Consider the following 23,412-nt stretch of genomic DNA (forward strand, 5'->3'; position numbering starts at 1 on the left):
ACGATTGTCAAATGTGAGATACCCCAGGGCTCAGTACCTCTACTCCATACCGAATCAACAACCTCTCCCCTATGATTTACTTGACGGTTGCCCAATATGCATGCTATTTCTCCAGAGTCGACATCATCAGACGAGGCCAAGCCCTCCATTCATAGGCTTCTTTACCAGAATTCTCTGGAGCTTACCCCGGATGGTAGAAATGTACGATGGACGCGCAATCACCCCAGACATCCGCGGAATTGGTCTGGCTTCCGGAAAGCTTATGACATTATTCTTGTGTGTTTGTTGGATCTTTTCATGTATGGTGAAATCCGACACTAAGGGAATTGCTCGCAGCTAATTATTTTTACAGAACAGCATCTAGTACCGCAGGTGTGAGTGAAAGCTATCATGCTCTGTATATTGGTACTAACGGGCAAGTACTAGTCGGCAGCAGCAGCACAAGCCAAATATGAATATAATTTGGATGAAACACTCTCAACTTTTATATTCGTGACAATGTAAGATTGTCACCAATTTTTACCTCAGTGAGATTGGCTTATCATTTATGCTAATGCGAGATAGATTTCTCCTCGGCCAGGTCCTGGGTACTATTCTGTTTCCCCCATGGTCGGAATCATTTGGACGCAAAAAGATGTATGTCTTCAGTAGCGGCCTCAGCGCTATCTGCTGTATGATCATCGGTCTGGTGCATCCAATCTCAGCTATCATTGTTATGCGCATCGTGGCTGGACTACTTTCTGCAATTCCGTACACTATCATCGGTGGTACCATCGAAGACATGTTCAATGCCCACGCCCGGATATGGGCCATGTTCTATTGGACCATTGCATCCAACATTGGTCTGATATTGGGACCGATCATGAGCAGCTACATTATTGCAGATCTCGATTGGTATGTACACCTAAAGCTTGAGCGAGTGAATCCCTGTCCTGACCAACTTATCAGGCGATGGAACTTCTACATCTTCGCCATCATCATCGGTGTTCTCACCGGCGGTCTTTGTCTGATCCGTGAATCTCGGCCCTCCTTGCTGCTGGCCCGCGAGGTTGAACATCTGCGCACTATCACGGACATGCAGTCAATCCCGCCATCTCTCAACCATGATCATATTCCAAGTCTGAACGGTTTTGTTAGGGATTCTCTCATGCGTCCAGCCCAGTTTTTCTTTCAAGAGCCGATCATCTTCACTGTTTCAATGATGATCTCAGTGGTCATGTCGCTCATCTACATATTCACGGAATCTCTTCAACCAATATTCCAGGCAATGGGAGTTAGCGAAACCCATGCCTCCCTAATTTTTATCGCAATCGGTCTGGGAACCATCCTGAGCACATTTACTCGATTCCTCGACTCATATATCTTGAATCACCTTCGTCGCCAAGGACGTCAAATCAAACCTGAACACAAGCTCGCTGGGCTTGTCATCGGTTCTCCCTTTCTGGCTATTGGCTTATGGTGGTTTGCCTGGACTATTCCACAGAATGTACACACCTCATGGATCGTGCCGGCGTTTTCCCTTGTGCTTGTGGGATATGGACTCACAGAACTGGATACCGCGCTGTATGGGTATATCTCGGATAGTTACCTGAGTTACTCGGCCAGTGCCTCTGCTGCGATTGCATTCATGCGCGCCCTCGTATCTGGTGTCGTCCCGCTTTTCACTAAGCAAATGTTCAGTGGTCTGGGCAATAATCTTGCGATGACTGTGCTTGCAGGTGTGGCTACGGTCTTTTGTATAGTTCCTCCTGTGTTTTTCTTTTATGGAGAGCGAATCCGGCAGGCCAGCAAGTTTGCTCGCTATAGTTGGGAAATCCAGGAGGAGATGGGTAAAGACGAGGATGATTGGTGATTTATGCTTTCTTGATACATATGTTGATTTTGAAATGTGAATATCCTATGGAGTATATGGGGGACATAAATAGTACTAGGTTTAATAAAATCTATCAAATTTCTTCACATTTGAAATACAAAAAATAATATAAACATGCATAAGCTCATACATCCGGGCTGGCAATCACAGGCTTGCCTGGCTGCGAAGTCGGGTTCGCTTCCCAATACTTCTCTTTCTTACCTCGCTTTGTGATCAGTCCATAGATATCGAATGGGTCAACAAACGTTTGAAGCCAATGGCGAGGATCCTCGTATCCCGGGCCCTCGATCTCAGTAATCCCATCCTCGGCAAGATAGATCTTATTTGAGCGTGGAAGCGACCGCATGGGATGGAAGACGTTTAGAAGAGTGGTGTTACTATACATGAACACGACTTCAAAGAACCAGAAGAACCACTCTTGTTTTAGAACCGGACTGATATGGTTGATATCCGAATACGCATTCAAACTCGCGGCAGTGAAATATTCCACCGTGCGGTAGATAGTGCGGATTGTGATAAGAGTGCAGCTGCAATACAGCACTATCAGAGTCCGTTTGATTTTGTCGTTCAACACTCCCCCTCGGGAACAATTAAAGTGGAATCTGCCGGCTAAAGCGACAAAACCTGCCATCAAAGCAATTTGCATGATGAGCGCTGCTTTCAATAATGCTTTGCCGGTATTTTGTGAGCTCTCTGAGGCATCTGCACTTGCGACTCGAGCAGCTCCGTTCGCGGTAATGCTTTCGATAGCGACGCCCAAGGCCACAAATGTTGTGAATACCCGGCCGGGGTGGATGGGTGAGTGATATGGGATGTAGTAGAGCATGCGACCCAAGATGAAGAAGTTAGCACCTTCATAGACGGGACTAGAAGAGCCAGTGGGACTTGTTAGCAGGATTGATATCGCATCAGGGGCGAATGCTCCTTACGGCCCAGCCAAGAGTAGAACTGTACTAGCAATAAAGATACCGACGTTACCCCACTGGCCAAATGCGCCAATAGTGCGCATTATGAACCCAGCTGTGAATAGAAGGGCGGACCATGGCAGAAGTCCAGTGACTTTCCAGGACTTAAATTTGCTGTAGAATGAGATCAATCTGGGTTCCTAGCGCCAGAGAGGATGACCAAACATACTAGCATTGGTAGCCATGAATACCTCCGGAAATAGCAAAGAGAATTGCAAATGCGATTGTAGCTCCTTTGTTTGGCGCATAGAACCACAAGCTTCCCTCCTCTGGATTTGTTAGACAGTCGTGGGTGGTTTCTTGAATACAGAACTCACGATATGACGACCTTGCCTCGATCATGGCGGTTAATAATATAGTTGAATATTCACCGAGGGTACAGTATAACGCCAAGCAAAAGGCGATATAGATAAGCAATCCAATATAATAAGAGAATTTCTGATGGCAGACGCTGGGTGCTTGCTCTGTTGAGTCCATGTGGTTGCGAGAAGATGGGTGGGCTACAAGATGGTATAAATACAGCTTCATGTCGAGATCGAGCCGTCCCATGCTATGCGCCCCGACGAAGCGAAAACGAGTTACTTAGTTAGGAAAGGCGTGGTAAGAATAGGCCAATCAGCGTGAAAGGGTCCAAGAAAGAAGCTTCGTATCGAGAGAGGCTTGGCATGGCGCAGGCAAATACGAGGTCTCGGGACACAGCTTGCACCTGTGGGGACTCGTTTATGAACCACAAGTTTTTAGGTAGTCTGGCTCTTTATATTATCGTCAGGGGGTGCTGTCGCACTTAGGCGCTAGAAGAAATAAGATATTGAAGATTTCATCATTTCCGATGCTATTGTATTGCTTGCGAAAGTAGGCTATGCCACGCAAAGGAACGAGTATATTATGTCAATCTGCTGAGCCTGATAAATAAATGTAGAAGGTAGGACGGACTAGTTTCAGAATGTTTGGATTCAGTAATGAATGTTATGGATAAGGGCTATAGGTATCTTCATGAAGAGATGCCATAATTTGCACTATCGACATGAAAGGTCAGAATTCATTAAGTCCTACCCGGAAGAAAATATTCAAGGCTACTGGCGTAATTCTTGAAATCCAGGGTATAAGCATATCCCACTTGTGATTGACTCGTATTCAGGCAAGAAAAGGGCCGAGAGAGCGCAGGTATGTTCCTACCATCGCGCCAACGCACCAAACCGACGAAGGAAAACCAATATATATATGGCTCGAGAATGAATGAGATGAGCATGACAGCTGATCGAACCTGATACTTACCAAGAAAGAAAAAACATTGGATCGGTGAACCATATGTTGGTGACCGTTAGTCAAGCAAAATGTATCAAACTTTCCACAAAGGCCTGTATGTCAAAGTAAATCTGATCAGATCAAAATAAGAATCGAACCCATTCTCATGATTATCGCTATCTCTGATATCATAGCTAAGGCTGCAATATGCCCAATCTACCGTCATCTTGTCTCTTGTACTAGTCTTGGTCCTCGTGCTAGGCACACTCCCGTATAATTGCATCTGGGGAATGCGTCTAAAGACTATCCAGCTAATCACCACTGCATCGATTCTTATGATTCGGTCAGAATCTCCTCTTTTGAACGCGAGGTCAGATTACCTCCAACTCTCGCCTTTATAGATCATTTCATAGTTAGGACGACTTCGCCGACGCTAACCCGATATGTCAAATTTCCCCAGCATATTTCCTGAGAATGTCGAATTTGAATTCACACTTTCTTTTTAACAATGTACTTCCCCGTAGGTGCGTTCACACTATTCGCGCTGGAATAATTTGGACCCGGACGAGTTCCGCACCTGAGACTACATGTGTTGAATATGCACAGCAGCCTTTAATATACGGACGTCCGTATATAGACCAATAGCTCGTTGATAATCCTCAAATTGTCATTTGAGGCTGAAAATCGCGTGTAGATGCTTATGCACGTGATGTGGTTGTCACGGCAACAGAGTACCCAAAGCGGCATGTGCCCTGTCGATCTGTAGACGTTCTGGAACGTTGGCTTCGCAGCGTTTGCCTGTTTTGATTTCTGTAATTTCGACCTCAACGTTCTCTTGTCCAGCAAAATGTCGCCAAAACAGCCCCAGGCGTCGCTTTTTCAGGTCTTTCTCCGTCTGCGACCTCCGATTGCCCAGAAAGACGAATCCGAGCGTTTCCTTGCAGTTGAGGCCCCAGAGACATCGCAGGATGACGCAGATATTGTCTCCGCAGTGCCAACGCACATCACTCTCCAACCACCGAATGATACCCGAAAGAGGGCCATTGAGAAGTTCGGTTTTACTAAAGTCTTTGAGGAGGCTGCCTCGCAATTGGATGTCTTCCACGACACTGGCATGGAGCCTATCATACGGGGAGTGTTGAAGGAGAACCGCGATGGACTGGTTGCCACACTAGGAGTGACAGGAAGTGGAAAGGTCTGGTATTGAGTACCTGCCTGGCGCGAGATCGAATCTAATACGTGGAGAACTACAGAGCCACACGATCCTAGGATCCAAGACCGAACGAGGAATGACCCAGATGGCGCTCGATGTCATATTCCGCTCCCTGGAACCCACTGTCAAGACCGAGGATGGAAGCATCACCCCCATCGTGCTTGCATCACTGGCCGCTGCGGATGCGTCCGAAGCCCAGTTATTTTCCGCCCAAACTTTCTTGGAAGCTGTTTATGGTGAACCCGCCGGACGCAGTTCAAGAGCACAAACACCCATGAGCCCTGGTCGTGCCAACACACCCTTAACGGTACGAAGTCCTCAAGCCCTGAATTTCCCCCAAGGATTGTCAACGCCGCGCCCAAAAACGCCTAGTTCGTGTATCCCAAGACCACGGAGTAGGTCTGGAAGCCCCCGCAAAGTGGATGCCCTGATAGCCAGTCTTCATCGCACCGCGCGAGCTGCCCTAGGCCAGGACTCGCCCGAGCACACTGGCCCCGTTACCCCGAGACTTCACAACCCTCTGCCCTACACCCACACCAATGTTTTTGAATCGCAAATAGCTAAACGACTTTATGTCTTCAAGGAACCCGCCCCCGCATTGAATTTCCCCCGCCGCAACATTCGTGAACGCCAAGCCGCGCTTCCTCGACTTCCCGACATGAGCCACCTCACGGTGGATATGGAGTCAAATGCCGACTTCGTGGTTTTGGTATCCATGTATGAAGTGTACAACGACCGGATCTTTGATCTCCTTTCACCCGCAATTGTCTCAGGCCAAGGAACCATGTCCCGCGGCAACAACCAAAAGGATCGACGACGCCCGCTGCTCTTTAAGCCAACCGAAGGCTCACCTGACCGTAAATTAGTCGCAGGTCTGCGCAAAATTGCTTGTGGTACTTATGAAGAAGCATTGGCTATCTTGGACGTTGGCTTAACGGAACGAAAGGTAACTGGCACTGGAATGAATAGTGTTAGCTCTCGGAGTCATGGTTTCTTCTCCCTGGAAGTTAAGAAGCGTACCTACTCCAAGCGGACTGGCGAGGCCCACTGGCTCGGAAACGCTCTGACTGTCGTTGATCTGGCGGGTAAGTATATTCGCTCTTTCTATGCTGGGTTTGACTAACACCATTAGGCTCTGAGCGCGCGAGAACGGCCAAGACAGCGGGTGCCACACTGGCCGAAGCTGGCAAGATTAACGAGAGTTTGATGTATCTGGGTCAGTGTTTGCAGATGCAAAGCAACATCCAGGATGGCATGAAGGTAAGCTTTGAAGATTTGTTCGCTACCATCTGAACCACAACTGATCATGTTAGACCGCACTTGTCCCATACCGCCAGTGCAAGTTGACCGAGCTCCTGTTTTCGAACTCCTTTCCCTCACCTCATCAAATGTCCCGGGGACAATATCCCCAAAAGGCGATCATGATTGTCACTGCTGACCCCCTGGGTGATTTCAACGCTACTTCTCAAATCTTGCGCTACTCCGCATTGGCTCGCGAGGTCACCGTGCCCAGAGCGCCTTCAATCACCGAGTCTATCATGTCTGCGTCTGGAAGCCATCGCTCAGTCAGTGGCCGTGCTTCTGTGCATGATGACACGGCAGAGGAGCTCGAAAGAGCGGCCAGTGAGATCGCACGGCTTACTCGCGATTGCCACGGCCTTGCTGTCAAGCTCGCCGAAGAAGAAATTGCACGGTCTGAGATCGAAGCAAGACTCAGTGCTACCGAAGAAAGATGTCTTATGATCGAGCAAGACATTCGCGAAGAGTGCTGGGCAGAGATGGATGAAAAGATGGAAGAGGAGAGGCGCCGTTGGCAAAATGCCTGGGACGAGCAGGTTGGTACACATCAAAACTTTGGTATGTGTTACATGCTAATGCTTTTCAGCTCGGCCGCAATGATGAACACATCGACAAAAAGGTCGAGCTAGTTTCCCGTGGATTCCAGAGTAAGTCGTCTCGTGTGAACGTTTTGTGTATAACCATTAGACTAATCTTCGCCTATAGTCTTTGAAGATCCGAGTTCAAATGCACGCATGGAAGAGCTGGAGCAGGAAAATGATGATCTCCGTCGCCGCCTCATCGCCCTCGAGCGTGAGATGCACTCCCAATCTCCGACCAGAAAGCCAAGGACCAAGAACGCTACCCCTGCTCGTGCTAATGTCTTGAGCCGCGAGAGTGACATCGAAAATGCATTGCAGCGCATGGACCAGCTGAAGCTTGCTGATACCATGTTTGCTCCTCCATCGCCTGGAGCATCTCCTATCAAGAAGCAGAGGAAAATGGGCACACGCAAATGGGATCTCGCCCCTGAGGACGACATCTAGGCTATCCCAATTTGTTGACACGACTGTTACGATTTATCCTTCTTCTCACCCCGTTCAAGATACTGAATTTTAACTACCGGATGTTTGGATTGGTGGGCTATGGGCAATGATATCCCCCGGGCTAGGCGTTTGGGGAGCAATGATTTATTGGAATATTTTTGATACTCCCTCCTGCAATTAAGAATACCAATCTTTGGATAAGAATACCAATCTTTGGATATTGGATAAAGTGATTGCGAATATTGTACATGCCAGCTCGTAGGCTATCGACCCTGATGACCCGTCTCTAAACGCCAGCACCCAGCTCAAATATAGCTGTAGCAAAATAACCGCTGCGCCATGAAATATCTGAAATAAGCAAAAAAAAAAATTCACATTTCTGATGAACCCCGAGTCAATAATCACTCAATCAAGGTGATCTCCATTGCGTCAGGGTCACCCTTAGATGCAACCGCCTTCCCAGCGGAAGGCTCAGTCTCCGTCTCATTAGCAGACTGTTCAGCAGTAAGATTGCCCTTTGCCTCCTCGTCCTGCGTCTCCTCATCTTCCTCTCCATCATCATCGCCATTCCCTTCTTCGCCCTCATCCTCATTATCTTCCCCATCACCCTCATCAGCACCCTCATCCCCAGTCCCGCCTTCCTCCGCATCAGTAACTGCTGGGAAAAGCGTCGAATTCCCTTCATCGAGCATCGTCTGATCTTCGCCTTCGCCAACGTCACTCTCGTCAGCACTATCATGCTGACCCTTCTGCCCAGCAGCGCCATCTCCACTCGCAGGAGGCTGTTTGCCTGTACCACCACCAGCAGGAGTCGACACCACACCAGGCATAGACGCACCATGCGGCGTAGAGGGAGGGTCATTCTCACCCGGAGCGGTCAATTGATTCGCAGGAGCACGACGAGCAAGCTTCGTGTTAACGATCGTATCAGCCCGCTTCTGGATATCGCGACGGGCAATACCCTTAGTACGGCCACGCGGGGCGGGGGTATCAGAAGTAGGGAGGGGAGTAGGTGGTGTAGAAGTTTCGGCGGAAGCTTCGCCTGTCATGAGAAGGTGGGTAAGGTTCATTTTTTCTTTGTTTTCGTCGTTGACTTGCTCGACTAGGAGGGGCATATTAACTTCGTAGACGCGGGCGTAGAGATCTGCGATTAGATCTTCGAACATGGTGACTTTCATCAGGTTGTTGTTTAGTTTCTTTAGTTCCAGGGCTTCGCGGAGGAGTTCCAGGAGGGGTTGGCTCTCTGGTGATAGTTTGGGTAGGCTTTCCATGCGAGCTGTTTTGGTGGAGAATTCTTCCCATCCGATTGGTTTGAAGACGCCGTCTTCATGTCCTTCGTTGATATTTGCTGCACGGCGGATGAGCTAGAATTGTTAGTATTGGAGAGGGTCATATTCGGATCACCTGGGCTTACCTTCGCATACTTCAGGCAACTATCCTCCCAGAGTGTGGTGTGATTGAGGAAATCGCCCTGCTTCTTTCTCAGGCGACGTAATAGTTGATCCAAGCTTGCGCGATCATCTAACTGATCAAGCAGGCCGACGAAGAAGTATACATATCGAGTGGTATAGACGAAATGTCTACCTGGGCGTTCGAATTCAGGGCGCCAGACTTGGATGGTGAGTGTCTTGGTGAAGATCTGGGATAACTCGTGCTTGGCAGCAATCGCAGCAGCAGGGTTTGGTTGACCGTCGTAAACCAAATGCGCAGCCTATGGATTATCAATGTTGGAACCGCTGGAAACAGACGGGAGAGGGGAGACATACCTTTACGCCCATCCGATGATGCCAATTGGATTTATCAGCACTCTTGAACTTTCGAAGAACTTCCATCATATATGAGTTCCATGCATCCATATTCTCAGGAACATCGACCTTTTTGGCCCAAGGGGTAGCGAGTAAGGCTTTGCTTCCTTCGGTAGGCTAATAAAATTGTCAGTACAGATCACTCAAACCAAAAAGGATGCCACTAACCGTCATCTTTCCTCGAAGAACTAGCTTGTGCACAAAAGAGAAGAGTTTGAAGTGCGGTTCAAAGATCGGGTCAGAGCGCGAGTCTCTTCGCTGTGGCAGTGCATTGATCGCATCGAAAAGAGCATCCAGCACCTCTTGCATCTCAACCCGTTTTGGGCTCGTCCTGAGAGAATCGTCGCTGTTGTACATCTTCCAGAGACACTTTCCAAGCGTATAATGGGTCCTGTTCACGTTAGCATCCTTGAATTTTGTGCGAGACCACAGGCTGTTACTTACATCCATCGTTTTGACTTGTCAACGGCTGCCCGTTTGAGAAGGTTGCTGGCAAAGTTCCACACCGAGTATTCCGACATTTCTTTGAAAGGCTGTCCCTTGTACATCTGCTGACTCTCTTCGCTGCTGAAATGCCGAGGAAAACCTTCTACGCTGAAGGCACCCATGGACAGCGGCTCGCGAGAAGATGAGTACAGACGAATACCGAAGTCAGAGTAAAGATCCGACATCAAGGCTCTCGTCTCTGCCGTTGGCTCTGCGGTCCTGATTGCTGTTGAAACGGCCATTGCATAGCAATGAATAGCGTTTCGTTGGAGTGTTGCTAGATCCGCGCGGCTGTTGTTAATTTTGTCTGCGGTCCATGTTATATCTTCATCCAGCTTGGAGTCGTATGCCTGTGCCAGTCTGAACCAAGTTTCCCATCTTCCTGATCCATGTTCCAGGTCCTGCCTGAAGAAGCTGATGGCATCATCGAGCTCACTTGTTGAACCAGGGCTGAGACGCTTTTGAGAACGGAACTTGGTCAAGGCGGCATGGCCAAGAAGGAAAAACCATCCCTTAGCAGCAATCTTTGCATTCTCAGTTGGAACTACTGTTGTTGAAAGCTCTGTAATGCCTTGAACGGCTCGGAGAAGGTTAGATGGGTTCAGTGCGGCTTTAAGATAGGCATTGATGATCCGACGATTGAAAATCAGCTGTGGTGTCTGCGAAGACGTAGCCTTGGCGATACCAATTGCTGTCTGCATTTTTTCGATCGTCGTCTTCAGTTCGGATTTTGACAAGTCCTTCATGTTCATCTTATTTGCTTGTTGCAAAACAAAATCGATCATCATTATAGCTGTAGGGCGATCCAGCTTCTCCGAAGGACACCCATGATCCATTGTTCCATCGAATGGAGAAAACTTGATGCCGTGTAGATCGTAAAGAATTTGGCACACATCGAATTCATAGTCTCCTTTCGTCTCGAGGTCAAAGAGCTCAGCTTTGAGAAGTTTCAAGAACTTCCTCTGTGAGTACCGGCACATTGATCGGACGCCCAATGCATTGTGGACGGAACGAAGGAAGTGAATCCGATCTTCGAGCGCGTCGTCGAAAAGCTCTTTGTTCTGAGCAATTGCCTCCAGGAAAAGGGTATACTGTAGAATCCAACAGCGAACGTACAGCTCTCGCATCCTATCCTTGAAGTTTTCAAGCGACTTCGTTAATGATGCTCGGAGGTCACGTCCAGAAGTTTGGCCGACCCGCACCGAATCCTCAAATAGGACAAAGCTGTGCAACAGTCTAGTAAGGCGAGATACTGCAGACATGGATGTTTGGAGATGCTCTTGGTCTAAACATTCGTAGGCCTTGTCTGACTCTTCAAGAACAAGTGGTATAGCCTTGGCCATGATGCCATCCAGAGCCTTGAGCCAACTGAGCAAAGATACTTGACGGTGTCGACTTGTTTCTTCGCTGTGTTTCGCGGCCTCAAGTTCTGTCATTACCACTTCGATGCTTCGCAGATAGCAGGAGACAACTTTAGGTGGGTAGTCGATGGCTTGGTATGCCTCTAGAAGTCTGCGCCACAAAAATAGGCGCAATGTAGCATCTCCACGGTCCAAGAAGGCAGCCATTTCGCTGAGGTGCGATGTTGGACGATTCGTGTCGTTCTCGAATGATTCCGCATACTCAATCGACGAGGGCTCAAGAATGGGTTCAATTGCCTCGATGAGAGACACAGGATCTTCCGAGTCAGAGTTGAAGACCTTGGCAAAGAAGTCCATACACTTGAGCTTCAACACTTCTTGGTCTATCACAGCCGCAGACAGTTCAGACATGGTGGAATTGTTTATGAGGTTGGTGTCTGGATTTCCAAGGGTCTGTAGGATTTGCTTCAGGTCTTGGAGGCAAAGCAAGATATGCTCCCGTTCTGCCTCTCCGGCAAGATTTACATGGAATGCAGATGTCCACAAATGACGGAGTGTGATGTCTTTTTGGCAATCACCAGACGGTCCGTTCTCGACAAAATGATCCACGGCTGATCGGGCTAGCATGCCCCAACGACTCAGCTTGTCACTTTGTGAGAGTCGTGTCAACATAGTCTTGTTGCCGAGGGTTTCAATTGAAGCAAATATATCCAAATGAAGTTCATAGAGAGATTGTATCATCTCAAGTTCGAAGAAGTCCCTGGCCTTATATTCAAAAGGAGCATCACTGCTTGCGTCAAGAATTCGGCTTTCAAGATCGGCAATCAGCTTAGCAGACCTCTTGTAGATGAACTCATCTTCACGGAGTAAGAGATCCACCAAAGTACTCTTCAGTTCTTTCGGCCACAGGAATCGCCTGTATGCCGACTGCGCAGTCGACCAGTCTGGGGTTTCTCGACCAAAGTTTGGCATCAGAAGGCACTTGACCCAGTGAAAAGAGGTGTCATGCGGGTGTCGCCATTCACTGTTAATGGAGTCAGAGAAGTCATATAGGTGCTCCCCGGCGGGAAGATCTTCCGCAACAATTGGTTTCCGGGCACCCTTCCGTGAGTGTTCGAGGAACACAGCCAAGCCCGACTTGCTTGTACCGTGGATATCCTTCTTCAAGGGTGAAAGTTCGTCTTTTTGTTGCATCAATCGAGACTTTTCGTCATCCCATGTCTTGATAATACCGCGTAAATCCTGGAATAATCGTGTTTCAACGTCTTCGGGTGTATCTGTTGATTCGCTTGTCGAGCACTTTGCCCTTATACTCGCGATGCCCCCCAGAGCCTCGGTTCCGACTTTCGAAAACAGAGAATCAATGGTGCTGAACATCCAATCATCGGCGTTGACGAAAATCTCCAGGCGGTTTTCGTAGTACTTTTCTTGATCAAAAGCGATTTCCTCGGGCACTACCAGGGCGTCGGCGTTCGATTCGCGGGCACGTGTCCGTCTGCTCTTCATCCGTCCTCCCTCTGGCTCCTCGTTGGCAGCTGACGCAGACGATCGTTTGCGAGCGGCTGCTGCAGAGTTCGGGTCAAGGTCCTCAGCATTGGTCTCATCATTTTCGGCCTGCTGATCTGGAGGTTGTGCTGATTGGCGCTCTAATGATTCCATCAATTGCTTCTCTGCGCTTTGATCGATGCTTGTGGATTCCTCGACTGGCTCTGCGGGCTCCTTGGTTTGCTCGGGTTCAGGTTCGGGGTCTTCGGCTCTTGTTTCTTGCTCAGTTGTCTGAAGCGTTTCCGCGTCGACTTCGTTCTCCTCGGTTGCTTTCTCATGCCCATCGTCTTCCATTGTCATCTCCACGTCCTCTAGCTTTGCAGTCGGTGAGCCAGGAGCCTCAGAGCCTCTTGTCGGTAGAACAATGCCGATTGACCGACTTGGAACAGCGGAAAGCGAGGCCTCATCATCTTCATCGAGGGCGTGGAGAAGTGCCTTTCCAACCGACTCCCAGGTCAGAGCTGCGGGGGTGATATATCTGATGGAAGTATGTATTGCGAGAGGTGCTTTGGACGAATCGATGTCCCGCAAATTGGCCGGCATAGCAGGTAGATTTGGGTAAGGATCCTCATGCTGTTTTAAATATTTCAATAAAGCCTTCTTGGGTCGTTTGACGGGAATCTGCGAGGCAGACAGCTTGTCGAGAAGGGCCTCTAGGGTGCTTCGAAGGCGTTGCTCTGCAAATATCTCCTCCAGGCCGAGCTGCTCCGGACGCAATTCCAGGCGATTGTCATCATCTGCTAGTACGCTCTCCAAGCAGTACCGCGACAAGCGATGGCTCTGCAAGGTACTGCTGAGTCTCGCACTTTGTCTCCATAAATTCAGATCTGAATCATCTCGCTCCAAGGCATCTCCGAAGGATTGCAGCGCTTTCCTTGACGCCTCCGTCAACTTCTTTTGTGATTCCTTCTCGGATTCGGGTGTCTTCGGTGCTGTTCGTATAGATTCTTGGACCGCATCAAGGACATATTTGCCGTGGTTTTTGTAGGAAAGGTAAAGGGTCTGAAATAAACTGGAGGTGGAATCGTTGACATTGAATTCGCCGATCGGTTCTGCGATTCCATCAGAGGTTTCTTGGGTCTGCGCATCCTCGAATGCGCCCCCTTTGAAATCGGAGATGGACTCTGGGTATTTAAAGATCTCAGAGTTGAGAAGAGCTTCATATGCCTCAGCTGCCTGGGAGTAGAACTCGGGGCCTTGCGCGTGTAGTTTCAAAGCACTGTGGTATAGCTTCAAAGCTTCCTCAATCTGGAGCTCCTTGGTGTCGTCAACCTCCTCTTCGACAGCCTCATCAGGCTCAACGTTCAATGCGACCCAGCTCGACATGACGCGAGCTCGGGGGTCATTCGGTTCTAAATATTAGATTGTCGAAAGAAGGGCTGGAAACCCTTGAATGCGGGATTGGTTATCAGACACGTTATCACGCGTTGACCAGATCGGGGAAGATGTTGCCTGGATGCCTGAATGCCTTATGGCCTGACACCTTTCTTTGGGGGAACAGTACAATTGAAGTCCAGATTCACCTTCACCCCTCAGTGCACCCCCTGGATTTCTTTCACTTTTCCTATTCTGTTTTACTTCAGATACCCTCATTAAATTCACCGCGCTTCTGCAGGCGCCATGGTCGCGCCCGCTGTCCCTGAGTATGTCGCTCTATCCCCGTTTACGTGTTCCCCGGGCTGCGCACGCATGGCAATTGCCCCAAATGGGCGATAGCTGCAAGTGCGCAAATTGCAGGAATTGTGACTGACCTCGTGATTACTCCTTAGAATCCATGAAGAGGAGGATATCTTTGTTGCTGTTGATGCGCGAACAGAATCTCTGCAGAGCTTGCGGGAATTAGGCCCCCCAGACTTGGTATATTTGGTCAAGCAACCCAAGGCCAATTCCAATTCAACTCGCCAAGTACGCTTATGTCTTTGAATATGTGTGATCCATGCAAATAATTAACTCGTTTCCATCTATGACAGACCGGCGTTTATCATCATGTCACCGGAATTGATGCCTCCTCGTCTGCAAGCTTGGCCGCCTACGTGAACACCCTCACATTCTCTCCCCTCGATAAGACACACAAAGTGGTATCAGGAATCTACTGGTCAGACTCACTATCGGTATAGCTGTCAATGTGTGCTGATATTTATACAGCTGCTACAATGCCTTCTCCCACCTCGACATGCGCGTTGAAGTCAAGATCCCTGGAAGCTTGGAGAGCTACTGCATCGACGAACGGGGTGACAAGCGGGTTGCAACCGAAAGCCTCTGGCTTGAAACATTCCTTTGCGCCGTGCTAAGAGCCTACCTTTACGCCGATGACGGAAGTGGAGATGCTGTCAAGAAGATTGTCGGAGTCCGACGATTCAACCCAGTGACAAATACGGAGATGGAACACAAGTTCTTGGATGCTGCCGAGAAGCTTTTCTTCCTAGGTACAGAACACCCGGCATTTCATTCGTTGTACCCAGTACTGACATTGCGCAGGACGCCAGCTGAGCTCCGACCCCGAGACCCAGGTCCCCAACACTGTGAGCAATCACCTCACATCGGGTGTCCTCAAGTACATTCACACCACCGGTCGCTACACCTCCGGTATCAATTTATTCGAAAAGCTCCGCACGAAGGATGTGGAAGTCTCGTCTCTGCTCGCCCGTGTACAGATGATGGCAGACGAGGAAGTACAAGCGGTGCGACTGATGTACGATGCTTTACAAGATGTACCGATGGATTACGCTTTGCTAGACTGCCAGGCAAACTTCTGCCAGAGCAAGGGCGAAGGCGATATGGCGCTTGAATGTGCCAAGCGGGCCGTGACTGCTGCCCCGAGTGAATTCAGCACATGGGCACGTCTGGCGGAGGTATATGTTGGTATGGAGCAGTGGGATCTGGCGCTCTTGACTCTCAACTCCTGTCCGATGTTCACATATCAAGACAAGGACACACCCCGCATGCCCCAGCCATCACGTATCATGCTTCCCATCCTTGCCGAAAGCATTCTCGATGAAATCGACGAGGGCCAGCCTAAGCAGGGAGACCCTCATGACTTTGTCCACCCTTCTCTCCGGAAGATCCATGCTGCTAGTTACCAGGGTACTTTCTTGAAGGCATACAATCTTCTAACCAAGATTGCTGCTGCTATCGGTTGGGACCAACTTCTGAAGGTTCGCAGCGAGGTATTCGTGATGGAGGAAGAATATCGTGTTGAGCGGCAACATGTCCCCAAACCTGTCCAGTCACTGGAAGCCGAGACGAACGGAGATAGCGCTGAACAGGAGGATGACACTGGTTCAGTGAATGGACCTAGCGCGGCTGGATCCACAGAAGAAACACCCAATGGAGACGGCGATGAAAACCACACCCAGAGCCCTCTCGAAAGACCCGAGCAGACAGTGGCTTCAGAGGTTGTCAAGTCTGGCAACGAGGATGTAAGTGCATACTACAAGACATATATATGAGCACATACTGACTTTTATCTTACAGCCCGATCCATCGCACGCCACATACACACAATTCCGTAACAAGCGTCTATGTGAAAGGTGGCTCGATAACCTCTTCATGGTTCTCTATGAGGACCTCCGCATCTACACCATCTGGCGAACCGAGATGGCCCAGTTCCGTCAACAAGCGATGGAGTACAAGAAGTCCGCGACCGAGTGGGAAATTCTTGGTGAGCTCGCAGAGCGACTGCACCACTTCGACGAGAGCATTGAGGCCTATCAGAGTTGCCTGGCCACTCGTTTCTCGCCGAAGGCTATGCGCGGTGTGTTGAAGCTGTACGAGCAGCGAAATGACACACGAGGCATGCTTGGTGCCCTCATCCGCCTCATCGCCTGGCAATATCGCTGGTATTCCGAGGTATATTTCCTCTTGCGCAAATAACCTCTTTATCCATGGCTAACCAGTTCTAGTTCTCTCCCGAGCTCCTGTTCCTCGTCCGCAAGCTCATCGAAGATGAAGGTGCTGTCAAGGTCCGCAGCATCGTCCAAGCCACCAACCTCCCTCAACCCGTCCTGGACCTCACTCACCAGTACTGCCAGCTCTGCGCGACATTCCGCAGCAGTGGTAGCGATACCTAAGTTGCGCACGGTAACAAAATAAGGACGACATTGCTTAGCTTTACGAGGTCATAGTGTTAATGTCTTCCCTGGATGTCGATATCAAGATAGAAAGCGGGCGCAGACAGGGCTAATGACCATCCTTGATTGATGACACGTTTTTTTTCTCCATTTCCTCTTGTCAAATCCATTGTTCCTAGGTAGTTTTCTTAGAGTACATATTTCCTACGAATTTCTCATCAATTACTTGAAAGTGCAGTACAGCGGGTCCACTATAGATGTGGTTAGGATTCATTTGTATTATTGGTAGCAAGCGCCGTTACTCATTTTGTCAGGTTCTATCCCATGCCGCTACATCTAAACAATCCAAGAACTACATTTAAACTCAATGGATATGGATCCGACAGATAATTAGCCAGTCATGTAGACGTTACCAACGCTTGATATGCGCTATGCCCCAGTCTGAAAGAAAACTAAACGGGATTGGTCACTAGCAAGAATTAGTCACGCTATATCTAACTTATAACCACCATCTACCATGAGATCTACAGAAGCCCTAAGTTACTCCAGTAGTGCTATCATGGATAGAATCCAGTGCTATCCCAAAGCAATCAATAAAAATCAAATCAACCCCATTCAATAGATTCCTATCTTATAACTCATACACCAGAGACAAAGCCATCTTACACTCAAAACATCTCAGATCAATAGTGGAATAAAGCATCACTAAGCCCCCTACTCATCCTTCTCAGCCTCCTCAATCTCAGGAAGATCAGACTCCTTAGGAACGTCACCACCCTTAGCTTTAACAGCCGCAGCAGCAGGACCGCTCTTCTCCGCCGTGGCATCAACGGCTTCCTCCTCTCCCTCGTCGGCGAGTTCTTCCTCGTCTTTGTCTTCGTCTTTGGCGCCGTTCTCGGCGACTTCGACACCTTCGTCGTCGTCAACAACTTTCGGGGCGGTTTTTCGTTTCTTTGGGGCTGCGGTCGTTGTTAGCGTGGTGTTGAGTGTGGATTGTGGTATGGAAGAGCTAAGATTTGGGGCTGGAGAGGGAATAAAGAGAGATATCATACCTGGTGCTTTGGCAGCTTCTTCTTCTTCTTCTTCTTCCTCTTCTTCATCCTCGTCTGAGGCCGAGGCTGACTCTTCTTCTTCTTCTTCGCCACTTCCTTCCTCTAGTTCAGGTTCAGAGTCTTCATACCTATTTGGGGGTGTCGGGTCAGTGCTTTGGAAATTGAAATTCAGGATTGCGCGTGAGGGATAGTAGGTTAATTAGTCTATCACAATTGACGCGCGACTGTTATAATTGCATTGAATTGGGGTAGAAGGATGCGCGAGGTGTCGGCGCAAAGGTCGACGGGATAAATTGAAATCGTAATTGGGGGGTGGAGGTAGAACAGAAACTAGAACTTAGAAACTTACTCTTCTTCCTCTTCGCTGTCATCACTAGGGAGGGCTTGGAGCTCCTCCTCGGGTTCGCGACCTCTCTTGCGGGTGGACATTGTGAGGAATTAGGGGGGAAGCAGGGAGAATTCTTGTGGGGGAGCGTAGGTAGGGGTGAGGAATATATAGGAGAAAGGGAAGAGGGAAAGAAAAGAGAGAGCTCCAAGCTGAGGGAAGGGGGGTCGAACCAAGGGAGAGGGGGCATAAGCGGAGGTGACGGTGACGACATGGTTTAGGGTTAAGTTGATAGCTTACAAGTGCGTGGCTGTTGGTGGTGCGTGTCGCCAGGATTCTTGCTACATTCCGTGCTATTTATGTCTCGCTGGGGTATTCTGTACTTTTTTTTCTTGCTCTGCTCTCTGCTCTTGCTCATCTCATTGTGTTAGGAATTCGAAATCCGCCATGCTCGGGTCAAGCAGGTTTTCGTCAAGACCGAATCCGTACGTGCCGACCATGCCATAAATCAAATCTGGCGGAGGGAATCCCTGTGCCATGGCGTTTGCGCCTCCGGGCACCTCGCGTCCTTCGACGACCGGTGTCTCGTTGCTCCCTCGGAATTGCCAGGTTGTCTCCCACGAGTCGAAGCGCTCAAGCATCTTACCCAGCCCACGCGCGATGTGACGTGTTAGATGTCGTTCGCCTGCAGAGACGCAGTTCATAAGCTCAATTACTCGCTCGACTAGTCGTCGCACCTGGCGCGCATTGATACTGAGGTAGGCTGTGTTCCAGTTGATGGCGACCTTCAATAAGAACACGGCGGAGAATGTAACCATAGTGTGAGTAAAGATGGGAACACCGACTATCGCATCTCGGATATCAGGCTCCTCGAGTACCATGTTGAGACATGCCATAGCCGAGGAAATCGCGATGTTGGCTGATTCTTTGCGGTCCATAGAAAATACGGGGGTGTTGGATGGGGACAGCGCTCTGAGGGAAAGCGAGTTCAGTTGGAATTTGGCAAAATGGTAGTGTAGAACCACCCCTTTTGAGGGATAAGTTCGTACATAGGCGCTATCAGCTGAAGAAATGTTAGATTCAGCAATAATCATTGACGCACTGGATCACTTACCAGATCGAGGTTGCCAGAGGAGCCGCCACTGGTCCACTGCAACGTTGTATACGCGCAACTGTCCAAAATCCTCCTCGGTCAGCGCTTGTTCAGTATCGCTGCCGAACATCCTGTAAGCCTCAGTCAAGATCATAAATAGGGCTACTTGGGCCAGAAGTCGAATGTCTCCAGGTACGACCATAGGCAGCGCGAGGAAGGTCTCATAGTTGCGAATCACTACATCCTCGTGAATCACCGGTGGCCGACCGTAGGCAATACTAAAATGATGATCGCAGACATAAAGCAAATACCAGAGCTGAGCCCGCTCATACTGATCCGTGTGTCCGCGTGTCAGGCGCTGGTAGCTCTGGTGGAGACCCATCTCGGTCGCAATTCGCACTGCATGTCCTGATAGCTTCCAGCTCAACTCAGAAAGCCAGAATGCGCCCACGCAAAGTCCACGGATATCATCCAGCGTGTGGGCTCTCGTAAGGGCCATGCTAGAGACAAGCGAAACATACTCGCCATAGCACCGGTTCAAGGTTTCAGTGCGATTGGGTATGTGAAGTGCTGCGACAGTCAAAACCGCTGCAGAGAGAAGCGTTGATGCGCGACGGACTGATGTTAGATCGCGATGAACCAGGATTATCCCGCCCCAGAGTAGTTGGTTCATAGTGCGGCTGAAGTAGGCGAATAATTCCTCCGCTTCATGGAGCGAAATCAACCCGCGCGAGATGAAATCTTCTTCCAGCAATGTCTGCTTGGGTGCCTCGACATGATTGTTTCTCAAATTCCGTAATTTCGTCACTTCGTATAAGCTGCGCATGGGGGCTGGCACCAATTCCGGGTCTTGGAGGTCCTGCTCTGGCGACGGTTCCCGAGTGACATCCATGACTACCCCCGGTCCCTCCTGATGACTGTTTTGTGTCTGTGATCTATCGATCGAGGGACGGTGGGCATGATGCGAGGCAGCAGGACTGGGGCCATTCTGACTGTCCCCGGAGGGATATGTCGAGAGCTCGGGCAATCCACCCTGTCGCAAGAGGTGCGAGACAGCTGCCTGCAGCTGGTGCATTGTCGCATTTGCCTGGGATTTCCATCTATACCAGCATTGGATTAGCAAGTGCCCTGGGAGCTTCCCTGAGCGGTTGGAGCGGGGTTCGCGAGTAGCGCACGTACATCCCGTCATCATCGACGAATTTCTGCGAGAAGTCATTCACGACGCACTTGATACCGCTGCGAATACATTTCGTACAGGTCGTCTCACCCGGTCGGAACTCGCAGCGAATCTTATGGCGCTTGCACTCAGCGCCTAGTCCGAGTTAACAATGTCGAAGACAATGTGGGGAAGACACTCACAGGCACGAGCTTTGGATATCTTTGGTGCAGAGCGTCGATTGTTCTCTCGGGGAGATTCCAAGTCAGCGTCATCAGCAGAGCGTTTCAGTGGAGTAGAGACCTCCATTGAGGAAGTCGGTGATACTCCGGGCATGCGCAGGGGGCGAAATCTGGGGAGTGGGGGGGGAGCTCGGAGTCGAGCGAGCTGAGCTGATTCGAGTCGACGATCAAGGAATGCAACAATTCGGATGTCGGGGGATATTGAGAGGTTACAGAGAAGAAGAGCAAAAGAACAGAGGAATCTCAACAGAAACAGGTGCCCGGACTGGACTTTCCCGAAATGCATTCCGTGGCACTGACTCCATTTTCTCTCTCTACTTCCTGTATATCATATCAAAGTTACTTCTCACTCTTCATGTACTTGATGTTTTAATAATATGTTCATTGTGTAGTCAACACCAGAAAACTCCTTTATTTGCATCCAATGCCCCAATTGACCCCGGACTCCCGAGTCCACCGGCCCAAGTCCGGTGCGGAGGACCCTCCACAGATCGTCTCGGACTTGTTGCGAATGCGGAGAGAAATGCGCTGCGACGATTTTACTGAAATAATACTGTTTCCCTGTTTTTGACTTTCAATTAACAATTAACATCTTCACAATGCATATTCTTATCACTGGCGCCGCCGGCTTCATCGGCCAGCTGCTCGCAAAGGAACTACTGAACGACCCATCCTACCGCGTCACATTAACCGATATCAACCAACCGCCAATTCCCAAGGGCGTTCAACATCCCCAGAATGCAAAAGCCGTCAAGGCTGATCTCCTGACCGGGGCAAAGGACATTGTCGACTCTTCCCTAGATGGCGTCTACGCCTTCCACGGCATCATGTCGTCAGGCTCCGAAGCCAACTTCGACCTAGGCATGAGCGTCAACATCGATGCCACACGCAATTTGCTCGAGGCACTGCGGCACACTTGCCCAGGTGTGCGGGTCATCTACTCCTCCAGCCAGGCGGTCTATGGTCAACCCTTGCCGGAGATTGTCACCGACAGTGTCATCCCAACCCCGGAGTCCTCCTATGGCGCTGAGAAGATCGTCTGTGAGACTCTGGTGAATGAATATACCCGTCGCAAGTTCATTACCGGATTCACGCTGCGGTTCCCTACCATCTCGGTTCGCCCCGGTGCACCAACCGCCGCGGCTTCATCTTTCTTGTCGGGTATGATCCGTGAGCCTCTTGACGGCAAGAAGTGCATTATTCCTATTGAAGACCGACAGTTCAAGTCGTGGCTCTGCTCACCCAAGACACTTGTGCAGAATCTTCTTATCACACTCCGCCTGCCTGCCGACTCGGTTCCTTTGCATATTCGCCAGATTAATGTGCCTGGCATTTGTGTCACGGTTCAGGGCATGATGGATGCATTAGAGAAGGTGGGCGGCAAGGATGCATTGGCACTTCTCACGGAAAAAGAGGATCCTGCAGTGATTCCGATTCTGAAGTCTTGGCCGACACAGTTCGATAATACTCAGGCTATTTCTTTGGGCTTCAAGCGTGACGAGTCATTTGAGCAGACCGTCAGGGATTATAAGCAGGAATTGCAGTGAAAGAACCAGGTCTAGATAAGTTCAATGAATTTTGAAAACAAAATGGAATCAAGTTCCCCGCGGTCGGTTGCTATCTAATGTTCACATTCCTCATCTCAACTCACATAATTACTCTACTTGCAGTACAGATAAGGCGCCCCTGCTTTCATGCTGCATTCAATATTCAAGCGCTTAGAATAACCAGCCTATCAAAGTGAGACACGGCATAAGAACTCAGATATAGACAAGGGGTAAACCACCTCAGCCTAGCGGACATCCCCACCTCCCACCATCAAAGCAAACAACCACGCTCAACCTTCAAACCACACCTACCAGCACCCTCCAACACTATCCATAAAACAAAATGCCAACCCAACTCTCAATCCTAGTCTACAAAGGAATACCAGTAGACTTCCCAAAATACAGACACACAGCCCTCCACGCCCTCTACAACAAAGACACAGGCGACAACGAATGGCTGCACGTAGTAGGCGCACACCCATTCTTCAAATTCCAAAAGGACCCCCAAAACCCTATTTCCGAAGAGCCCATCGTCTGGATTCCCGTATGTACAGTCCCAGAATCGGTAACTAGGGCTATGATTCATGCGGCGTGTTCGCGCACGGCTGTGCGCAATGAGCCCTCGAATTGGGATTGGAATTGTCAGAATTGGGTTGGGGAGGCGCTTGCTGGGCTTGTTGATGTTGAGGCTGTTAGTGAGGAGCAGAGGGGTTTGGCTATCGGAGTTATGGCGGATGTTATTCTTGAGGCTGAGGATGAGGAGTTTGATGTGAGTTTCCTTTCTGGGTTGTCTTGTTGGTGGGGGATCTGTGAAGTGCTAATTTATTCATTGTTTAGAATGGGATGTACTAGGTTTTTGACTGGGAATTTGATGTGTTTAACAAGGCGCTTCATGTTTTGCGTAGGCATTGCTGTTGATTTCTTCGCTGGTTAATGGGAGTGTATTTGATGAGAGAACGTCCATTCGTCTTTAATTCATCAAGATTCCCTGATACCACATACTTGTCATCTGTGGAATTGATCGGAACTTTTTACGTGACCCAAAAAAGGTCCCTATGTAGATGGAGTTCAGCTTAACATTCGATCATAGAGGCTTCAATTCTTTTCTCA

The 23,412-nt window shown here is 49.4% G+C and overlaps 9 protein-coding genes across 9 annotated transcripts; 5 read left to right on the forward strand and 4 right to left on the reverse strand.

The window, feature by feature from the left end:
• Positions 1-96: 96 nt before the first annotated feature.
• N7508_008567 (uncharacterized protein) lies at positions 97-1,852 on the forward strand (the record flags this gene model as incomplete). The annotated part of the gene is made up of 5 exons (XM_058466631.1): positions 97-299; positions 353-374; positions 427-500; positions 565-894; positions 949-1,852. 5 exons carry the CDS (start codon positions 97-99, stop codon positions 1,850-1,852), a joined length of 1,533 nt encoding a protein of 510 aa, XP_058314477.1.
• A 145-nt stretch (positions 1,853-1,997) lies between these two features.
• On the reverse strand, positions 1,998-3,180 carry N7508_008568 (putative RTA1 domain protein; the record flags this gene model as incomplete). The annotated part of the gene is made up of 4 exons (XM_058466632.1): positions 1,998-2,739; positions 2,803-2,952; positions 3,008-3,107; positions 3,156-3,180. 4 exons carry the CDS (start codon positions 3,178-3,180, stop codon positions 1,998-2,000), a joined length of 1,017 nt encoding a protein of 338 aa, XP_058314478.1.
• A 1,750-nt stretch (positions 3,181-4,930) lies between these two features.
• On the forward strand, positions 4,931-7,620 carry N7508_008569 (uncharacterized protein; the record flags this gene model as incomplete). The annotated part of the gene is made up of 6 exons (XM_058466633.1): positions 4,931-5,278; positions 5,337-6,381; positions 6,429-6,556; positions 6,610-7,131; positions 7,182-7,242; positions 7,301-7,620. The coding sequence occupies 6 exons, from the start codon at positions 4,931-4,933 to the stop codon at positions 7,618-7,620; spliced, it is 2,424 nt and encodes an 807-aa protein (XP_058314479.1).
• Positions 7,621-8,021: 401 nt separating this feature from the next.
• Positions 8,022-14,143, reverse strand: hir3 (putative transcriptional corepressor of histone genes (Hir3); the record flags this gene model as incomplete). Its single annotated transcript, XM_058466634.1, has 5 exons — positions 8,022-8,984; positions 9,035-9,331; positions 9,387-9,542; positions 9,594-9,816; positions 9,870-14,143. The coding sequence occupies 5 exons, from the start codon at positions 14,141-14,143 to the stop codon at positions 8,022-8,024; spliced, it is 5,913 nt and encodes a 1,970-aa protein (XP_058314480.1).
• Positions 14,144-14,437: 294 nt separating this feature from the next.
• N7508_008571 (ChAPs family protein) lies at positions 14,438-16,887 on the forward strand (the record flags this gene model as incomplete). The annotated part of the gene is made up of 7 exons (XM_058466635.1): positions 14,438-14,460; positions 14,587-14,722; positions 14,788-14,912; positions 14,963-15,243; positions 15,296-16,236; positions 16,292-16,666; positions 16,720-16,887. 7 exons carry the CDS (start codon positions 14,438-14,440, stop codon positions 16,885-16,887), a joined length of 2,049 nt encoding a protein of 682 aa, XP_058314481.1.
• Positions 16,888-17,601: 714 nt separating this feature from the next.
• N7508_008572 (uncharacterized protein) lies at positions 17,602-18,368 on the reverse strand (the record flags this gene model as incomplete). The annotated part of the gene is made up of 3 exons (XM_058466636.1): positions 17,602-17,846; positions 17,940-18,067; positions 18,289-18,368. The coding sequence occupies 3 exons, from the start codon at positions 18,366-18,368 to the stop codon at positions 17,602-17,604; spliced, it is 453 nt and encodes a 150-aa protein (XP_058314482.1).
• A 315-nt stretch (positions 18,369-18,683) lies between these two features.
• Positions 18,684-20,822, reverse strand: N7508_008573 (putative C6 transcription factor; the record flags this gene model as incomplete). The annotated part of the gene is made up of 4 exons (XM_058466637.1): positions 18,684-19,327; positions 19,379-20,457; positions 20,537-20,669; positions 20,717-20,822. 4 exons carry the CDS (start codon positions 20,820-20,822, stop codon positions 18,684-18,686), a joined length of 1,962 nt encoding a protein of 653 aa, XP_058314483.1.
• Positions 20,823-21,354: 532 nt separating this feature from the next.
• N7508_008574 (SDR family oxidoreductase) lies at positions 21,355-22,302 on the forward strand (the record flags this gene model as incomplete). The annotated part of the gene is made up of 1 exon (XM_058466638.1): positions 21,355-22,302. One exon carries the CDS (start codon positions 21,355-21,357, stop codon positions 22,300-22,302), a length of 948 nt encoding a protein of 315 aa, XP_058314484.1.
• A 343-nt stretch (positions 22,303-22,645) lies between these two features.
• On the forward strand, positions 22,646-23,154 carry N7508_008575 (uncharacterized protein; the record flags this gene model as incomplete). Its single annotated transcript, XM_058466639.1, has 2 exons — positions 22,646-23,071; positions 23,140-23,154. The coding sequence occupies 2 exons, from the start codon at positions 22,646-22,648 to the stop codon at positions 23,152-23,154; spliced, it is 441 nt and encodes a 146-aa protein (XP_058314485.1).
• Positions 23,155-23,412: the final 258 nt, after the last annotated feature.

The sequence above is a fragment of the Penicillium antarcticum genome, assembly GCF_028974205.1.
Source record: "Penicillium antarcticum strain IBT 31339 chromosome Unknown utg000009l_segment0_segment0, whole genome shotgun sequence".
Lineage (NCBI taxonomy): Eukaryota > Fungi > Ascomycota > Eurotiomycetes > Eurotiales > Aspergillaceae > Penicillium > Penicillium antarcticum.